Raw genomic sequence first — 22,221 nt, 5'->3', positions numbered from 1 at the left:
TCAACACATATATATTTATAAAAGGTTATTAAAGAATAATTGATGTTTGGTTCGTATATAAATCGATATTAATCAATTATTTAAAATAGTATTTGTGTTTGTTATTATTAATTCTATTGAGTTGCGTTCGATTTAAATATTAAAACACTACTACAATACATTTCACAAAACAAAACGACGGGGACACAGAAAGGAGAAGGACAACACATCACACGTAAGGAAACTGCTGCTGTTGACGAGTATCTGATTATATTAATTATGGGTCTTTTGTTCATTAAAATAAGTGTGATCATACTTCTAGAGTATATTGGGCTGACACAGTTGCTGCAAGGTTAACATTGGGGTCCAAAACCGGGAGTGTGATACAACTTAATTGTTAATTTCGCGTTACGTAGTTGATACATGTTTCGTATCCCAATATCAGAGATAAGTGGCATGCAACGTATGTCAAGTGGCATGCAACGTATGTCAATTACGTAGTAAGAGATACAAAATATAAAATATAAGTCACTGTAGGTTCACGGATATAGCGCGGCGTCATATCATTATTCTGGCGCGGTAAATCACGCTGGGTAATGAAATGATAGAGTTATACAATATTTGAGTTTCGCGCGCTACGTTTACACAATATATTTGTGAGTCCGTCCCACGTTCCAGACGAACACTCCAGACAAGTCCAGACACTAGTGTAAAGCGGATGAGCTGATCAGTGTTTTGTGTTATGTGCGTGAATGTATAGTTTCTATGTTTGACTGTGGTGTGTATTGTGTGTGTTATTTTGTGTGTGTAGTATGAAATCTATATGGACTAGTTCATCGTTTTTCATGCACCATCCAAATTTGAATATTCTGTACAGTTAAAAATAAAATGTAACTTCCAAACGTACATGCCTTGGCTTATAATTAAATTGACTCCGGACAAGCTTAAATTTAAACAAATAACATGCGCTCCTACTAAATCGCTCGCCCAAATTTTAAGAAAATTCTTGTGAAAAGGCCCTTTGGGTATAAAATTGATTCTAAACGATGTATTTTTGGACGCTGATTCCGAATCACCCCCAATGACGTAAGGTAAAAATGCTTCCCTGGAGAGTTATGGGCAAAAACCGTTTTGGTCACGTGACAGGCTAGTAAAACATGAATTCGATTGTTTAGGGCTCGGGTTAGGGTTAGGGTTGTGGTAAGGGTTATGGATAGCTTCGGGGTTATGGTTAGGGTTAGGGTTGCGGGTTAGGGTTTATGTAAAAACCGTTTTGTACGGCTGCAAAACCATAAAAACCAAAGTCACGTGAAATTTTTGGGCGAGCGAATTAGTAAAAGCCAATAACATGCGCAAAAAAATTGAAAATGGCGCGCCAAATAAATATTTTTTGAAAAACAAATTTTAAATCTTATGAATTAAATTAAATATTAAAATTTTAAAATTTACCTGCTGACTAAATTCATTTTACAGTCGATTTTATTATATTTAAGACTTTTCTAAAAAAAAACCTTGACAGGGCCCTTGGGTTGATGTATTTTTGAACACTGATTTTTTATATCAGTATCAACCATTACCATACTACATATATTTTCAAAATACAATCGAAATTTGAGCGCGCGCTTAACGAGTGCTATACCTACAACCTAGCTTGCTAGTTTATTGCTCGCTCCTCTGAAAAGAACGCCGCACAGTACAGAGACTGGCGTGCCCGGTAAAACGGGTAATACTCTTAAAATATTTGTTCCGAATATTATTATCGAGACCGACAACGAGTCCAACTTAGTTGTATTACGTGGTGACCCCCACTGTCGCTTCACTATATAGAGTTTCTACGATACAGGGGAGCCGCGCACTCGTGCGCGGCGGGTCATACAACGTATGACAACAACTTGGCGCGTAGCATGTTTTATGTTTTAGTATGTTATAAACCTACAAGCGCGCGTTATTCTTTACAACAGTAACCAAAGAACAATGCTTTGTTTTTAATCGTTTCAATAATGAATCAAAGTAATGTAATGTAATGTTTTATATTCATATTTTCAATCATGTAAAACATGTTTTTGTGAATAAACTTTACTGTTGTTGTGGACTTGCTTGGTTCCATTTTATTTTATTTCCTCCATTTAACTTTTCCCCCAAAGAAAATCAATTAAGCTTTATAAGTTTTATAAACTAATTACTGCTATACAAAACTTTGCATAAAATTTGAAGCAATATCTATCTATCTGTTTTCCAGATCATGAAAATGAAAATGTAAGTGATCCATCTCGATTGAAATTAGGACCATGGAATAGTTGGGAAGTTCTGACAAAATGTGAGGAAATATATGGTGTTATAGTTAAATAATAAAACAAAAGTTAATAAAACAAAAGTTAAATTTATTACCAATTATTCAATCAATACATATCATAAATTCTAATATTGGGAACACAATGCAAAATGGATGTCTTAAACTATAATTTTGTTGTGACTAATAATCTATTGACTTTCAAAGTTGAATTTTAGTTAAGTATGAAATGCCACCACATCATAGTTAGGGTAAAATGTTATTTTTAAATTTTAAAATTGAGAAGATTGCTCTATGGCTTAAAATTTAAAATTCTAGCAAAAGATATCTTATTTTTAAATAGTTGGTTACAGTTTATGACAGTACTGACATGAACAATTTTATTGTGGCTGGTAAAAGGACCCAGTTGCCTGTAAGGGCTTTACCGAACCCCAGGGGACCACAATGTGATAAGATCAGGCCAGATGTTTCTATGTAGAGCAATTTATTTATTTTGGAGCTATGGTTATATGATATTGCTGGTGGTCATGTTTAAAGGTCAGTTTATCCTTGTGTGCTAATTATCCATCCAGATGCTTAGTGATGTGGGTAAATCATGCCCTTCTACGATATAATGTTTGACCATAAATTTGTTTTTACCACATAAACTGTGGCACTAATGTCAATTAACAATATTTACATTCATTGATATTTAAATCGTGTTTTTTCCCCAGCACTACTACACAACAAAAACCTGTCGGCCCACCGAGGAAACACGGTCGCAGAACAAAGAGCCCAATTGTGCTCTTCTATTCTGTGATCGTGTGTATCTACTATAAACTAGCTAAATGTACTAAGAAAATTTAATGGAATCATTACAGTCGTTTGATAAGTTCACGTGTCAAAGTAATGTTCATGGTGATCATATTTTTGGATCCCCGGTGGGCAAACACTCGTCTCAAAGGTCAAGGCAAACCTGTCGATGTTTCACCATACGAAGTAAGGCGATTTGAACATATACTCAGCTTACAACTTAACCCATGGGACGAGACGTCGTGAGCCTCAAAATTCTTCAAAATATATAGCACATAAAGGGGGAAAGGGGAAGCATAAACATGGCCATGTTGAGAGAGTCTTCACTCGACTCATGATGAAAGGAAAAGTCAGTGCAGCAATGCGGTGGATTGGTGAAAATGCCACCGGGATTCTTGAACCTACTCCAGATGTGATTAAAGTGCTGAAAGAGAAGCATCCCAAGGCATCACCTGCATCAAAGGGAAGCTGTCTGAGTGGACCAGCGAGGAGGGTAGAGCCGGTTATATTCGACAGTATTGACGGGGAATCGATAAGACAAGCAGCAAAGAGAGTACAGGGTGCTGCAGGGCCTTCAGGGATGGATGCGGATGCATGGAAGAGACTACTGTGTTCTAAACAGTTTGGTAAGAAGTGTGAGGATCTATGTAATGCCATAGCAGGGATAGCAAGGAAACTATGTGTCCGGAATTTGGATCCAACGCTGTTGACCTCATTGACAGCATGTCGACTTGTCCCCCTGGATAAAAAGCCTGGAGTCAGGCCAGTAGGTATAGGTGAAGTCTTAAGAAGGATAATAGGGAAAACAGTAATGACCCTCCTACAGAAAGATCTGATTGGAGCCACTGCTCCTATTCAAGTTTGTGCTGGTCTTCAGGGAGGAGTGGAAGCAGCAGTCCATGCTGCAAGGGACTGCTTTGAAGACCCTGAAACTGAAGCTATCATCTTAGTGGATGCAGAGAATGCATTCAACTTGCTGAACCGAGAGGCTGCTCTCAACAACATGAACATCGTTTGTCCAGAAGTTGCTACTTACATTATGAACACCTACAGAATGCCTGCTAGACTGTTCATTGCAGGAGGAGATGAGCATCTTTTTAGTGAAGAAGGGACCACACAAGGTGATCCACCTGCCATGGGATTTTATGCCTGTGGTACAATACCATTAATTGATGCAGGAAACATTGAGAGAAAGGTGACTCAGATCTGGTATGCTGATGACTCTGCTGCTGGGGGAAAACTGGAGGAAATAAGGAAGTGGTGGGATAACCTCTGTATTAAAGGACCACTCTTTGGATGCAACCCTAAATCTTCTAAAACATGGGTGATAGTCAAGCCTGAGCACGAAGAGAAGGCGAGAACCCTATTCCCAGATGTCAATGTGACAAGCATTGGTCGACGATATCTGGGCAGCTTCATCGGAACAGACCAAGGAAAAGAGGCTTTCATTGAGGAAAAAGTTCAAGAATGGTGTCGTGATCTTAAACAGTTAAGTGATATAGCATCAAGAGAACCTCAAATAGCATACAGTGCATACAGGTATGGGCTTAGTAAAAGATGGAACTATGTGTGCAGAACTACCCCAGGAGTTGCAGATAGGCTCACTCCTCTAGAACAAGTAACACGAGATGAGTTTATCCCAGCTATCATTAACAGGCTGTTTAGCTGCACTGATGAACTAAGGAACATAATGGCTCTACCACCAAGATATGGAGGATTGGGTATACCAGTTATGATGGAAATGGCAGACCGAGAGTACAATTTCTCATGTAGAGCCACAAAACCCCTTAAAGAAGCTATTCTCAAGCAGATAGACAACTACACAGAGGACTGGAGACACAGTAAAGGAGTGAAAACTGAGATAACGACTGAACGAAATCTCTTGCGAAATCTCAAGCAGAAATACGCCAGGAGCTCGAGTCAACACCACTGGCAAAGTTGATGTTCCAACTAGCGGCTGAGAAAGGGGCAAGTGCTTGGTTAACAGCACTACCTTTAAAAGAGTATGGATATCTGATGAATAAACAACAGTTCTCAGATGCAATAGCTCTCAGATACAACCTGAACTTGAAGGACTGCCCTAAAACATGTACGTGTGGCCAGAAATACTCAGCAAACCATGCGCTCATCTGCAAACTTGGTGGATATGTGTCACTGCGCCACAACTCGCTGAGAGACACCTTTGCAGAACTAATGAGAACTGTGAAATGCAAGGATGTGCAGACTGAGCCAGTTCTTCTTCCAGTTGATGGTCTAGAGTTACCAAGGGGAACAGTCCTAGGAGTCACACTACATCTGATGGTAGCTCTATACACCATTCTCTAGAAGCCATCCAGATGTCCATCAAGAACCTCAAAGACAATGATAGCCATCTCAAAACTCTTGACTCTATCAACAACAAGCTTGCTGAGCTCAAACTTGACATCAACTGTTTTAAAAACAGTAGGTCGTCAAATGTTTCCACCCCTGATCTGACCATGCCTCCTTTCCATATAAGGTCACCTGCTCCATGTGAAACAGACCAAGAACAGCTTCTCCTAGATGCACAGAAGCATGCAAGTGTAGACGACCCTAAGTCCAAGCACATTCTGTCGTATGTCCCAGAATTCGTAGATGAAAAATTGAACTCTGAGCTTTCAGTTTTCCTAGACCAACAGAAGGAAGCCTTTGATAGTAACTCCGAAAATGGACATGGGGTTGTGAGCTTTGGCGAACCTTATCAGTACCCGGGGGCTAAAGCTGAAAAACCGACATCAACAGAATTTCCTGAGGTTCTTAATCAGCTTGTCTCCAAGATAAAGGAAGAATGTCCTAGTTCAACAATCAATCAGTGCTTGATAAATCGGTACACCGATGGGAACAGCTTTCTTCCTAAGCACTCTGATAACGAGCAATCATTGGTCCATGATAGTTCCATTTTTACAGTATCCTTAGGTGGTGATTGCTCTGTCAAATTCACAAAAAAGGATCAACTTGAAGGAGAAATCGTAGAGACAATAGAGGGACGTAGTCTCTATGTGATGAGCAAACAGTCCCAGTTTCTGTGGGACCACCGAATTGATAAGAGCACAGATAAGAGGGAATTGAGATACAGTATAACCTTTCGCTACGTAAGCAGGAGCACCAATGCGACATTGATAATTGGTGATTCAAACACCCGGTTCCTCAAATTTGGGGCTGGAAAAGGAACATTTGGTCACAAACTGCCTGGGAAAAGAATTGAATGTTTCACAATAGATCAGTTAGACCCTGTTCTTTGTGTAGGATACAAGAACGTTGTAGTACACTGTGGTGTAAATAATATCAAGAGGGGAGGGGATGATGTTAAACATTGGGCTAATGAGCTGACAAAGAAGCTCAAGAATATTTGTGATATGTGTCCATACTCTAAAGTTATAGTTTCACCCATCCTTCCAACTAGGTCCTCCTGGCTGAATGACAGAGCCATGGAGTTTAATAGTTTATTATTTGGGTACTGTAATACTAATACTAGAATAGGCACTTTAGATTTTGATAGTTTTGTTGATGAGGAGGGTCTACTGGACAAGCAGTTTTGTAGATACAAGAAGCCGGATGACCCAATCCACCTGGGGTCAAGCGGTATCTTTAAACTCTCCCGGGCAATTGCCCATAAGATCCTAGGTAGCCCTGTTGATGGGAGGTTGTTCAGTGATGTTACCAAGGCCCAAAAAAGATTTTCCCCACGTTCTCGTAGATCTGTAGTTATGTCATGATAGCCAAACGTATATGTGAGAACTGTGTCTGCTGCAGCAAACCTATTCGTGCTGGACACCCATTTATAAATTGCAATAAGTGTGACTGCATCATTCACAAGAGATGTAAAACACAGGAAAACATTGCCACTTTTAGAGAAAAAACTTACTGCTCAAATTGTATTCAAAATCATGATATAATTCGTTATAATCCATTCTATCAAGCACCTCACTTTTCAAACAACGAACTACTTGACAATGAACCTCACGACTATATAGACTCAATAGGTACAATCTCAAAAACTCTTGAGAACTGTCAATCATATTCTACTAAAAACTTCAACAACCTCATAAAGCAGATTCCTCAATCAACATCAAAGAGCATTTTCTCACACTACTTTCGAAATATTGATGGAAATGGTACTAACTTTGACAAATTGGCTTTAGAATTAGCCTGCATAGACCATACATTTTCTGTGATAGGTCTAGCAGAAACAAACATTGATCCCTGTAATAGTCAGCTGTACCAACTTAAAGACTATACTTCATGTTACCAAAAACGCTTCGTTTCTAATAAGACACAACAGGTAAAAAGGAAAGGAAGTGGAGTTTCTCTCTACATTCACAACTCCTTTAACTTTAGTGTGATTGAAAAGTTATCTGTTTGTACAGAGCACTTATTTGTAACAATAAGTAATGCTCCAGAACCAGTAACAGTTGGAGTTGTATACCGCTCACCAAGCAATCCACTTGCTAACTTTAATGCACAGTATAAAGAAGTTCTTACTGCACTGAAAGGACATAAAGCATACATATTAGGGGACTTCAATGTTAACATAACCAATTTATCAGGCCCAGATGAAGATATATTTGAAGAAGTTATTTATAGTCATGGGTTCACGCCCACAATATCCATTCCCACACACCAAATGCCCCACTGCTCAAAAACGTGCATTGATAACATACACACTAATGACATTCACTCATCAACTATATCTGGAGTAATTCAGGATAGTGCTTCACATCACCAGCCCATTTTCTGCCTTCAAGTAATGAATTCTGATGCTAGTTCGGAACAGAATAAACCACCTGAAAAAACAACCATTTATTATAACTATAGTAATGCAAACCTTGATAAGCTCTGTGAAGAAATTGAAAACGACATAGATACATTCTACCACAGATGTGACTCTTTTGAATCCTTCATGGATCTGTTTCAAGAAAAGATAGATATATCTTGCAAATTGGCTTCACCAAAAACCACCAAACGAAATAACATAACAAATCCATGGATCACAAACGGCCTTATCAACTCTGTGGAGAAAAAAGCCAGACTTTATTTTGAATGGAAAAAAACAGAAACATTGTTAATTCCAGATGGGGATCCGGAAAAACATAATGTTTACAAGGACTACTCAAAATATCTTAAAATTGCCATAAAAACTGCCAAAACCAGGTATTATGCTGAAAAGTTTGAGAAAAATAGCCATAACTCCAAAAAAACCTGGCAAATAATCAACGAGCTTCGTGGCAAAAAGAAGAATCAGCTAAAAGATGACTTCATTATAGATGGAACTAGAGTAATTTGTAGGCGGACAATTGCAAACAAATTCAATAGTTACTTTACATCTTTAGCTAGTAATTTAAATGAGAAAGTTTTGTCCGACAACCAACTGTCTATCCAACCAATGCAATCATTTGTTGAGTTTATGTCGAAATCAGTCAACAGTTCAATACATCTAGAAGAAACTCATCCTGAGGAGATTCTTGAAATAATTCAAGAATTCGTTAACGGAAAAGCCAGTGATATACCAATAGCAGTTATCAAGAAACCGGCTTATCTCTTATCCAACATATTAGCAAATTTGTATAATACATGTATTCAAAAAGGCACGTTCCCATCCATATTCAAAATAGGCAAAGTAACTCCTATTCATAAAAAAGATAATAAAGAAAATATTGAAAATTATAGACCTGTGTCAATATTGCCAATCTTTGGTAAGATATTTGAAAAAATAATATACAAACGGCTTTATACCTTTTTCACTGCTAATGACATTCTCAGTAATGAACAATTTGGTTTTCGAAAAGGCCACTCAACCTCACATGCACTCCACAAATCAGTTCATTCAATCACAACATCAACATCCAGTGGTAATCATGTTCTAGGAATCTTTATTGACCTAAGCAAAGCTTTTGACACTCTTGACCATGGCATTCTCCTGAGGAAACTGGAAAATTATGGGGTTAGAGGTCTAGCTCTAGGACTTCTAAAAAGCTATTTATCCGATAGATCACAGTTTGTTTCATTTCTCAACACTACATCAGAGACTATGAATGTAAAATATGGAGTTCCCCAAGGTTCCATACTAGGCCCTCTACTTTTCTTATTATATATGAACGACATAATAAACTGTTACAAAGGTGATGAATGCAAATTTGTGCTCTATGCTGATGACACAAATATATTTATCACTGGACCGTCCAAAGAATCAACATACTTGAAGGCCAATAAAGTTCTTGATTTCGTATGCAAATTCATGAGAAGTAATCTCTTACATATAAATATGTCTAAATGCTGCTACATACATTTTCTACCTGCATACGAATCTGATGAAACCTGCGCCAGAGTTAGGCCGTATGCCGATGAATATGACAAATCACAAGGAATATTTATAAATGGACACAAAATTGTCAAGGTTAGCAACACCAAATTTCTTGGTGTAGTAATTGATGAAAAACTTAGCTGGGGCCCACATATAGAATATCTAAGAAAAAAAATTAGATCCACTACAGGAGCACTTAACAGGATTAAACATTCAGTTCCAGGGGAACACTACCAAAAAATATACTCTGCATTATTGGAATCACATCTTGCTTACGGAATAAGTGTTTGGGGCTCAGCCCTCAAAGACCAACCAAACGATAAGCTGTTCATAACTCAGAAACGTTGTATAAGAATCCTTTTTGGAGACCTAAATGCATACCTTGACAAACATGCCACTTGTGCACGAGCCAGACCTTATACAAAACAAAGGTTAGGAGCTGCTTTTTTCGAAAAGGAGCACACCAAGCCCATTTTTAATCGACTAAAATTGCTTACTGTTCAAAACTTGTACAAATACCGCTGTATATCTGAGATATTTCGAATTATGAAATTTCGCACTCCATACTCGTTGTATTGTACTATAGACTCATCAAAACGTGATACAAGTAATGTCATAATCCTCCCAAGAAAATCCAACACGTTTCTTTATATAGCCTCCAAATTGTGGAATAGCATACATAAACGGATTCTAAATGAGAATGGGGAAATCCTCACTACTTCTGTATCTTTGGTTAAATTACGCTGTAAAAGTATCATCCTGGGATCCCAATCCATCAACAATAATAACACCTGGACTTACCACAACTTTCACATCGCCCCTCACTCAGTCACAGACCAAACCAGTTCATCACTCACTCACCAAATTGCCGACCCAATATCTATTGAAGTGGCGAAAATTTTATAGACAAATGACATATCGATATTATTGCTGCAGCAGATACAAATACCAACATTATTATATTCCCAAACGTTTGAACCATTAAATTAACTAGGAAATTCAATCCTCAACTTAACATTTACTGTTTTAAACTGATATGATGATATTAACTTAACTTATTATTATTTTTTACATACTCCTTCTTAGTGTGGTGACTTGGGGTCCATAAATATAACAATACAAGCTGATAAACCAAAAAGAACAACTGGGGTAGGTAGGTAGCCCTGGTGGGTGCGTAAACTTTACGGTCTGCTCTCTCCAAGATCAGCCTGCTTCTCCATTTTACCGTGAAGCCTAATTTCTAGTTTTTATAAATACAATGCAAGTGCAGGTTTACTAATCTTAATCTACTTAACAACTCAATAGCCCAAGTCACCATACCCGTAGTATATTCCATGGTAATAGAAGAACTTTAAAGTTATTCAAATTGTTGCTATAATTGATTTAAATAAAAAATTGTTGTTTTTCTTGAAAAAAAATTGTTGTTTTCTTGAAAATTGTTGTTTTCTTGAGACCAAGCCAGGCTGGACATTTCTGCAAGATCGATTTGGAATGCTTCAGAGAGGGCATTTTTTGATGTAAGGGTATTTCATGCCCCAGCCCCCTCCAATGCATGCAAACCGATACCAGCAATGTACCTGTCCCATGAAAATGAGAAAAAGCGATGTTACAATGCAAGGGTTCTTGAAGTGGAGAAAGGAAGCTTCACACCTTTAGTGTTCTCGACTTCTGGTGGAATGGGTGGTGAAGCTGAGAGACTGGTCAAGAAGCTGGCCAGTAAGATGGAGTACCACACTGGCCAGAGATACTCAGACGCCGTAGGATACATAAGAAAGCGCCTTCGCTTTGAAATTCTCAGAACAACAGTGATTTCTCTCCGTGGAGACAGAGGTGCGAGAAAAAACATTGTTGATATAAACAGTGTAGATCTTAACTTGGAGCCACAAGGCCAAGGGTAATTTTTAATTGTTAAGGGAATTTTTTGAATTCTTAAAGGGTTGATTTTATATAGGGTCATTGCTATATTATTATGTGTATATTGTTTGAATAATTTTACTACAAAGATAAAAAATATCTAGGGGGTTGCTAGCCACAACATAAAAACTAGTTTTTACTGTTTTTTAGTTTACCATTTATATATTACAAAGGGTTTTATTTTTACCTCAGTTTTTAAAATTTGTACCATTTTTATAGCATTTAATCTATTGTATTGGTTTATTCATTTTTCGAGCGTGTCTATCCTTATAGCTAGACAATAACTAATAACTATTGCTGAAATTATCTGTATGCTGTTCGAAGCATTTATATATATTTTTGTTTCTAGTGCCCCTCAGTTCATATTTTAATTCTACTCTATGTATTTAAAGTGGATCATAACTGGAACAACCTGTTGTAACAGGTGGTTCGAATTCAACCCTGATGAAAATCTTATACAGCTTGCTTGCTTCTGTTAAAGAATGACCTGCATTGTTTGCAAAGTTTTAATTTCTTGTGCAGTATTTTTTCATATGCAATTCCGGTAAATGATGAAACATGTCTCTTCTGAGAGTGATACCGTGAGTTGCTTCCTTTTTTTTTTTTTTTTACTTAAGTATTTTTTCATATGAACGTAAACACATGCTCGTTCGAGTTGCGTATATCACACAAATCTTTCCATTGCACTTGGTTTCCTGCAGAATTTTATCTTCAACTTTAACATTACCTGCATCCTGTATTCTCGGGTCGCCCTCGTAAACTTTCCCTAGGTCTCCACACAGGTGAAAGCTAGTTTTGAAAGCAAATTATTAGTCACTATTCTGATCACCCAGTTGCTGTCATCAATTTTTCTTCTATGTTGTTCAGTTTAGAGTAAGTTGACCTATTTAAGTAAGTAGGGAGTGTTCCTCTGTCTGGACTGTCACTGTTTAACTAAAAAGTCATTGATATTTTGAGAATGATGTCTTTCCTTCGAATGTCTTTTCTTAAGCACTTCGTGGAGACATCAGAAACTGTCGCTAAAATTATCCCACGTATCCTCATTTTCCAGACAGCAAAAATAGTTCTAAAGAGCAGGTTGTGCTCTTCCACCTTCAAATCAAATCAGATCAAGAATAGTGACTTAAACATCATCACTACTTTTAAAACCTTAAGCCATCTGCATCACGGGGTGTCTGATTGCACTTTCAATAGAAGATTTCAGTAAAACAAAACCTTTTTTGGCAAAACATGATTTGTTGATATCTGATTGTTTGCTGTAGTAAAAATTGTGTTTCTGCTCTTTTAAAAGACCATATTGCATTTGTACCGTTGTTCAATATTTCGTTTACTAATCAGTAACCTTGAAGATCCTCCTTGATCTATCTTGATGTAAGGTGTTCTAGCTTTGTGTATTAGAAGCCCTCTCCCTAAATTGATTACGAGTAACTATTTTGCTTAAACTTGAGAGTTACTATTTTGCTTAAACTTGAGAAATAGCTCGTAGTGAGAAAAAGAAGTTTGTGTAAAAACATCATCCAAATCTTATTCTTGCAGAGTATTGAAGTTTGTTCAGGTCAAATTATGCGGTAAATTGTTTTTATCCAGAAATGCAACTGAAAAAATAACATTAAAAAAGTTTGCAATCGACAAAATAGATCAAAATTTGGCAGTAATATTGTAAATCCTCTCCACATCCAATACCATTTTACCAAGAATTGTCCTCTATTGACAAAGCTAGTGGTAACATAATTGGTCAAGAGCATAATTGAGGCAGATTATTCAATATTATAAACCCCTCCGGGATAGAATAAGATTCTGATAATCCCGGCTCCCGCTAAATAGATTCTGATAATCCCGGCTCCCGCTGTTAGTTTTTTCCCGCTGAATAAATAACCCCGGCACAGCTTTTATAATCCCGCCCGCTAATTTGGCTCAACAAGATTTGTTTTGTTTTGATATTCCATGAGAATTTCAACCGCGTACTGTCACGTGTTTTGATGACGTGTATCACGTGACTAACTACTACGACGCGCATTGGTAAAAAATGTCACGTGACCTATGGCTTAACGTAAGAACTATAAATACACTCGATCTACGTATCGGTCTAATTGCAGGCGCTGGCAAAACTCCAGCACACTACATTACTTAAACTCTCACATTAATTGGACCAGTTCCAAAACTTGTCTCGACGGTTACATTTGATTTTGTCCGGTTCGGTTAATTTTGTCGAGTTTGATATAAGCCATGTATTATAGTCGTCTACTTTGATGAACTTCATGACACGATATCATTATTAGCTTTTATCGCTTGCCAGGCTTAACTCGACGCCCCTTATCGATATTCATATTCATTCAACGTTCTGACTGAGGAATAGTGTTTAGATATAACGCCAATTTCAAAAGTCATAGTACCTTAGTTGTATTTATTTGGAAGTCCCCAATTTATTTCATATTTTCCATAATGATCTCATATAGCTAGAATTAAGAGTAAAATGTCAAATTTGTTGGTCCTAGCACTAACCCGGAGGGGTTTATAACACATAACACCGGCACGCTTAAGTTATATTAAAATAACCCCTCGTGCTAAAGCACGTCGGCGTTATTTTCATAATAATCCCTGGTGCTCTGCACTCGAAATTATTATAAATTTTTCCCGCGCGTCGCGGGAAAAATTGAAATGTAATCCCTGCGCATGCCGGGGTTATGTGTGTTGTAACTTCACAACATTAGATTCCAACACATTGTGTGTATAAGCAAACTACAATATCTTCTAATTATAACTATAATAACATATCTATTATCTAATCGTGATTAAAGTGACTAAATTTCAATCTGTTGCGGACCATGGGTTATGTTCCAGCTTGATGAGCTATTCATTTGCCAAGATTTACCCCCTTATGTTTATTTAATCAAATGTCGATAATATTGAAAGTTGCTGCATTATCAACTTGCCATCTGAGTTTTTCCTGATTTTTAAAAGTAATTCCTATTTCTTATGTTACGTCATGAAAAACGTTTGACCCACACTTCTGTTCCACCTGCACATATCATGTAATTAATTATATACTTTTCTGTCAGTTCATTCTTAAATTTATTTAATATTTAGTGGGCTATGATAAAGATTACAATTGTGTTCTTAATTGATGTTTAACTTCATTTTCCCGGACTAGAATGAAATTCCGATCACATCTAGCTATATTCAACCTTCTAGCAATCCTAGGTAAGCAATTTCCCCATTTTAAAATACTTTTTATGGGTGGGCGACAATTGACCCCCCGACAATTGACCCCCCGACAATTGACCCCCCGACAATTGACCCCCGACAATTGACCCCCTGACAATTGACCCCCCGACAATTGACCCCCGACAATTGACCCCCGACAATATAATTTAATACAATTAACCCTGACCCTGACCCTGACCCTGACCCTGACCCTGACCCTGACCCTGACCCTGACCCTGACCCTGACCCTGACCCTGACCCTGACCCTGACCCTAACCCTAACCCTAACCCTAACCCTGACACAGGACCCTAACCCTGACCCAGGACCCTGACCCTGACTTTAACCCTAACCCTAACCCTAACCCGATCAATTGACCCTAGTCTAATTACATTGGGGGGTCAATTGTCGGGGGGTCAATTGTCGGGGGGTCAATTGTCGTACTAAGTCCTAGATTTCGCGACAATTGACCCCAGTGTTACTACATAAGGGTCAATTGTCGGGGGGTCAATTGTCGGAGGGTCAATTGTCGGGGGGTCAATTGTCGGGGGGTCAATTGTCGTACTAAACCCTAGATTTTGCGACAATTGACCCCAGTGTAATTACATAGGGGGTCAATTGTCGGGGGGTCAATTGTCGGGGGGTCAATTGTCGCGGTACCCTTTTTATGTCTTGCATATTTTTTGATCAGATTATCAAAAACAATTTCCATCCTATACTAATTTAATTTACAATTCGTTTGATTTTTGACATGTGATATTCCTAACGATCGAAAACACATATTTTCTAAAATTATGCCTATCGCATGGTAATGGCCGAATAAAATTCGATAACGTATGAAAACAGCTCTGCTGCGAACCACGCTTTTTAAACGTCGTCTAAAAGTCCGTCCTCGCTCTCAAATAGCTACTATCAGTTATACTAACACGGAGCATTATATAGATTCTGGTTGAGGAAGTTAACATGTTAACATGTTGAGGAAGTTAACATGTTAATTGTAACATTGTGGGTCTCCTCCCACAAGGTAGCACCTCGTTACAACAATAAACACCTCCCTCCTACATTTAAAACTCGTTATATTGTGTCAAAGTGTGTTCTGCGCTGTGGGGGGATGTTATTGGGGGTCTATTATACTGCGAACAGTGAACATTATTGGTGATAATTTCCTTTTGGTTGAAACATTGTGTTGAATTTTAGAAAACAATGCTTGTACAATGTACATACCTCCCATTATAACGAGGATAACAAGTATACATGGTGCAATGTACACGTGATGTTTAACCCTTCTGCCCTAATTGATACTTATAAAAGTAACTCTAAGTGTATGTCTAATGTCTAGCTATACAGGAGGAGGACACGCCTAGGTTCTGTATTTTTAACAATCTGTAAGCAGCTCAACGTGACCTCATGTCTCCTGGAATAGCAGGGTTAGACATGAGCCTTGCATTTCCTGCCCCCTCTCTCTCTCTGGCGGCTTCTGATTGGGCGGAATGGGTCACGTGGGGTGATCTGAGGCTTCCTATTGGTTCACCCCTCTTGGGGCACTGGTACCGGATAATGGTGTAATCTATTGGGTTAATGTGAAAACTTGGAGCTTCTTACATTTCGAGTAGGATGTTAATGTTGCAACATCCAGATATTATTATCTGAATTTTTCCAATTCCAGATAATTGTAACAGAGCTGTGAGCAGACTACTAAATTTTAAATTTAATTAGTAAACTACCTGCTCACTGGTTAGGCAATTAGCCAGGATCAGTCTGTCAGTGAAACTGATATTATCAGGAATCGGTGTCAGTTAGGCTCCCTAATTAGTCTACAAGTATTCTTTAAATGGAGATCTTGTGAGCTTGTCAGGAGTATTTAATCAATCATTTAATTAGCTTAATTAGGATTAATTAGAACCATCTCCACCGGCAATATATGCATTGTATCCGCTAACGTTACTTGATTATGGATTTTATTGTATAACATGATATACTGACTGAATCACGTCACATCTTCAGGTTTGAAGAAATATCTCAATTTTTTTGACAACATGAAAACAAAAGGTATTGATCACAGACACCACAACTTGCTGACGTACAATAGTGATGCAGTTATTACATACTTTAGTTGAAACCGATCAATGAAATGGAGCTTATTTTATGTCACTTCTTAAATTAACCATTATCCAAAACCATGGCTTGGATCACTGTTAAAAATCCCGTTTTACTGTGCAGCAAAATAGCACACAACTTATACCTTGGATCACAAGCACTGAATACACTGTTAAAAATCAAGGTTTTACTCCAGCAACAAGACATACACGCCTCTACCCGGGAGAGAGAGGGAGGACACTGTGTTTAACTGAGTGGTAATTCTCTAACTTGGGCATTTCATTTCCCAGGGGAGCTGTGTCTCACACTTCACCAGTGGGCTGAGTACCCAGATCAACTTTCATTCCCTTATCAGTTACTCTCTCTCTCTCTCTCTCTCTCTCTGTATTGTTATAATGCAGGTTAACTGTGATTGTTTTGACACGTGACTGTGGTTTTGATTGGTGGGTGTTGGAAGCTGATTGGTTAATCGGTGTCACGTGACAGAAAAATATGGTTCACCTAGAAGCTCCCCAACTAGTATCAAGATATACATACCCACTGTGCATAATGTGACGGTGATTGTGATAAGGTACAAGTTACAAGACTTGGTGACATACCATGTAGATTATAAGATGTACTGATATAACACTAGGTATGTACGAGAGAGAGTTATTTAAAGTATGCAGCTCGCTTTGTAGTAACCACTACATTATTCATGTTATCAGTATAACAAGCGGGTATCACCACCTGTATCTACTCCCCAATTAGCAACCTCTGGCTACTGATACCAGACTATATGAAAGTATCCAGGTAATTATCCCTTATAAGGTAGCATGTGCGGACTTTAATCACCCAAACAGCCCCCAATTAGCGAGGGGCTGTATTGTCCGCTGTAGAGTCGGGGTACTGCCAGACTACTGAAAATCAATTCTCCTCCGTGTGATAGGTCACGTGTTTCAATCCCACCAATCAGAGGACAGGAGGAGTTGATCCCACCAATCAGGGAGGAGGGGGAAGTGCAGGGTGGTTGGAAATGTATCAATTACTTGCTCCATTGTATTGCACATCGTGTAGTATCTTGCACCTCAATATTTATACCACCACGGGACTGGTTATCAGACAGGATTCTTCAGCTGAGTTAGCTGTCAGACGTAACTCACAAGTTAGTGAGAGTATTGTAATGATAATATAAACCAGATAGGGTAACTACTAGTATAGAGTATGTACTGTTTAGTTAGAGTATAATAGAGGTCGTACCGTTTAGTTGGGGTCTAATAGATAGCTGTATTCTATAATAGAGGTCTAGTCTATTATAACCAGCGGGAACGTTGATCGGTGATCGCTGATAATGAGCTTTTGAGTTCCATCTTCTGTTATACCGAGCTAAGTTGAGAGATTGTCTGGCAAGTTCAAGATATCTGGCAAGTTCAAGATATGAGAGGTGAGAGCAAAGATGGCCTTTTTTGGAAATAATGATAAAAACAAGATGGTTAATCTTGAGTTAATTATATTGTTACAAGTTGCAACAATAAGATTAACTCAAGAGTCAAGACTGTCATATTCTTGCATTATTGTGTAACTGTGAGTTAGAGAATGTTAAAGAATAGACAGTACAAATTGTGAGTTTAGTTAGTGCGGGAGCTTATATTATTATGTCCCTTGGCCTTGTGAGGGATTGTACAGAAGATTATATCAACACTCCATGTCTTATTCATGATCTGATAAAATAAATGTGATAAAATGAATATGATAATATTTAGAGGTTCTAGAGAAAGTTCTAGAATAAACAGGAAACTGTAACTGCCAGATAGCGAGCTTGATAATTTAGGGGTCTAGAGTGTAGACTGTAGACGGAGGGTAATGTACCGTAGAAGGATGGAGCTCAGTATTTACTGTGTACCTTGATTTGAGAAATTAGGAGCCGTGTAATTGATACGTCATCACTCATACGTCATCACTCATACAGATCTTACTAGACCCAGTGTTTCTCCCCCTATAATATTATCACTATCTCTATTAATTGTACTGTTGACGACCCCCAATTTGTAGGTCTAACCCTTTACAATCGTCTTTCTAACTCACACTGTATCTCGTACATCTCAAATACAGGGAGAATAGAGTGTAATAACTAGCAGCAGCATTTTAAAGGATGAATAGTTGACTTTTGTTAAAAATTCAAAGGAGTCGGCTTTTAAAACAGACCAGCGTAGAGTAAGTTTGTAGCTGCTTGAAGCGGGTACATTTTAGTTATGATATTTTGTGTTTCTTTAATGAAGAAGTGGAGAAAGTTTGTCACAACATTAACACACTGTTTGAATCACATATTTAGAATCACACGTCATTTAGAATCACACACTTAGAATCATATTAAGAGTATGGAATTATCAACTTCTCAGAGTAGGTTTAAATGTTGCGATCATACGGTCATGCTCAGAGAGAGATAGAGAGAGAGATAGAGAGAGAGAGTTCTGTTGATCAGATTAGACAGTAATTATACCAAGTAGGGGTAAACCCTACTCTCCCTGCTCTAAATAGTTGTAATAGTCTAATCTCTATATCTTGCAACTGCACTGAACATTCTACAAACTTTCAGTCTGATCATGACAATGAAATGTGAGTGGTAGTGTTACGAGTGAGCTTGTTGTACTGGATGGTAAGCCATGTGAACTGTCTTCTAGTGAGCTGCTATGACCTGGTTTCTCTTGCTCGTCCTGCGCTCACGAGAAAAGTTCCCACAAATTAAAACTTTTTGACGAATGTTCTGTGGCTTATGATCTGCTCAGTTAAGAAACTTGACTAAAAATGGGATTCATTCCTAGGTTTTTATCCTGGGAAAGTCTGAAATACGCACTGATAAGTTTTCATGAATCTGGTGAAGCTAAAAATCTACCAATCAATGCTTCGTTCCTCCCCTTAAACTTCTTTGACTTTGTCAATGTGAAGCCGAACATTAATAAACTTACTCACAAAATGAGATCATGCAAGGTGGGTTAATAGATCGCTTAAACGATAATTTCTCTGCGGATAGTTTTACTTAAATGTTGCTTTAAGCATGGCACATCTTGAGTGAATATGTGTTCCACTTAAAAGCTTTTAAATCGCCCAGCATTCCCCTCTAGATTGATCGGTATTAAAATACGAAGGCTTCCATAGTTCCATGCATTGGGAACTAAAGTGTACATTCTAAAACTCCCTACATTCTACAACTCCCTACAATACAGCATTCCAGCTCCCAACACAAAATAATGTCTCCTCATCTTACGATGATGTAATGCTACATTCGTATCTCATCTAATTTGTACTGAAAGGCAGACATAGCGCGGTCTGAATAGCTTAGTGTTCTCCTTTTTTAATGTGATTTCTTACACGTAATAGTATGTCAAGTGTTCCGAGATTAACAGACGAAGCTTACAAATTGTGTGTGTCCCGGGGTTTTAGAAAGGGCTGGAGAGTGATGAGGTAGTGATCGTCTGGGAATGGAGTGATGATCATGTGGAGACTATTTGGTCTGGGAATGAAAACTATTGAAACTGCATATTTGGTCATGTGAAAAGTATTTTAAATGTAATGTGAACATGATGCAGACGTGAAGAGGGTGAGATGATGTGAACAAGATGTAAAGGGGGTGTCAGGTGTGAAGGGGGTGATGGGAAAAGGGTGCCGGCACGCGCTTACCATTCACGTTTCTGCTTGTTTGTGCGGAAACATGACATCATATTATGACGTAATTAAGGTTGACGGTTTGGTTAAGGTCAACCTTTTGTTATGTTATGGTGGTGACGTGAATATGATGTAAAAATTAAGTGAAGGGGTGATGAGAAGAGGGTGCCGGCACGCGCTAACTACTCACGTCTCTGCTTGCTTGTACGAAAACGTGATGTCATGGTGTGACGTCAGAATGACGTCATACAGAGTGAAGTTTTGGGGGCAACACTTAATATAGCCTTGTGTTTTGTGAGTGGCACCCTTTTCCTGGTCATTATTTTAAGAGGTTGTCATCTAGCAGGACAAAGAAAAAACCTAATTTAGGAGCAATGCTATATAGTAGGTAATTTGATAAAGTAGGAATAGCAAGTATGCTTTGCTCAAGGTGGTGATTAGGTTAGGGGTTGAGGGATGGTGCACCCAGGGACTGATCAATCGCTGGAATAGGTCGAGACTCAATCATCTTTAGCTGCTAATTATGTTTATCTAGTGGTATGTGATAGGTATGTCAGCGATGGTCAGCAGCCTTGGAATGTTGCTTCAGATCCTCAGTTAATATCCCCAGACACCAAGTCGATCAAGCTATATTACATTTATGTTTATAAGTTAGAGCATATATTTTGATATTTATTTTATAGTGACTGTTAAAGTAAATGACAAAGAAAAGGACCTCAATAGTCAATACTTCATAACCATTTGTCCCCCGCGCGTGTAAAAGCTTTTCAGAGTGTGAATGAACTGTCAGATAGAGAGCAGCTATTCATCAAGACACTTGCCTCACCCGTCTGAGATTGCACGTTACCATGGTCACCTGACAAAACCACATTTCGTCGTCAAATTCTGATAAATTAATTGCTTGGTAACCCACAACTTTGCACGTTTAAGGTGTGAGATCAGGTCCCGTTTATAGGTTTAATGGTGATATTAAACATGTATTATTTTCATGAAGAGTACGCTAAATTCTTACATATTATTTTAAGAAGGGACTCTAACTTCACTAATGTAACACAAAAATGGTAGTCACCTGATCAATTAGATGAACTAGATCATCAAATTAATCGGCTCTAGAGCATAATCAAACGGTTTATCCTCTGCTTGATTTAGAGGAATTTGTCATGTTTTGTGGTTTAACCAAAACGGAACCACCCTTCAGCCCAGCGTTATATTTTCTTAAGTTTAACCAGTATAATAACGGCCGAGAAGTAATGTTAATTTTGGTGAAAGTAGTGACCGGCTCCAAACTCTGCATCATATCCAGAATTAAGGACCGATCTGGGTAGGGACTGTAACTGTAACCCTCTTAACAACAATACTATCATAACACCTGGTGCTGTGTAACTGTAATGAAATAGCTCAGCAAGCCCTTCAAAACTTGACTATTACTGATACTACCTACTCAATTTATGGTTTTGACTTCTGTTCTCCTCTAATCTGTATTCAAATGAAGGTCTAATTAAACTTGGCAGGGCCATTGTTTTAGAGCTCACTTGTCCAGTGTAATTATTGGTTTTAGGGCTCGCTCCCACAATGTACGGCCCTCTGAGAGTTCAATAAGACCACTTTTAAACCTCATGAAAGTTAAAGAATGTAACACACTCTGCTCCCCCCTTCTGATGTGCTAACACAAATACAGAACGCTATCACGTGACCCCGGCCCTCTCACCATGGTTACACTCTTTTGTCCCTCTCCCCCTGTAATCCACTTAGCTTCCCTTTTGTTTGTTCTGGTAATTACATCACAGTATGATAATAATGTAATTACATTCCTCACATTCCATTAAAGAAGTAATGTTGTAGTAAGCAGCAGGTCCGATAATACTAATAATATACAGTGTTTCCTGTGATAGATTGTCCTATTATTATGCCCCCTGATCCACATGCAGTGGCACACTAGTCGCATGCAGGCTGGGTGGACAGATAACATGTTGAGGTCACCAGATA

General features: G+C 38.3%; 1 protein-coding gene across 2 annotated transcripts in view; it reads left to right on the top strand.

The window, feature by feature from the left end:
- The window catches only part of LOC134821342 (cell adhesion molecule DSCAM-like), a 113,030-nt gene that overhangs the window by 79,249 nt on the left and 11,560 nt on the right, over positions 1–22,221 (top strand). For both annotated transcript variants that reach the window (XM_063832084.1, XM_063832083.1), the window contains exon 2: positions 14,439–14,495. In XM_063832084.1, coding sequence (XP_063688154.1) covers positions 14,447–14,495 — 49 coding nt within the window. In that variant the 5' untranslated portion in view covers positions 14,439–14,446. The remainder of the gene's footprint in view (positions 1–14,438; positions 14,496–22,221) is intronic.

Source organism: Bolinopsis microptera, chromosome 9 (genome assembly GCF_026151205.1).
Source record: "Bolinopsis microptera isolate Bmic1 chromosome 9, MBARI_Bmic_1.0, whole genome shotgun sequence".
Classification (NCBI taxonomy): domain Eukaryota; kingdom Metazoa; phylum Ctenophora; class Tentaculata; order Lobata; family Bolinopsidae; genus Bolinopsis; species Bolinopsis microptera.
The sequence above is the reverse complement of the archived record's forward strand: the minus strand, read 5'-3'. Positions and strand labels throughout refer to the sequence as shown.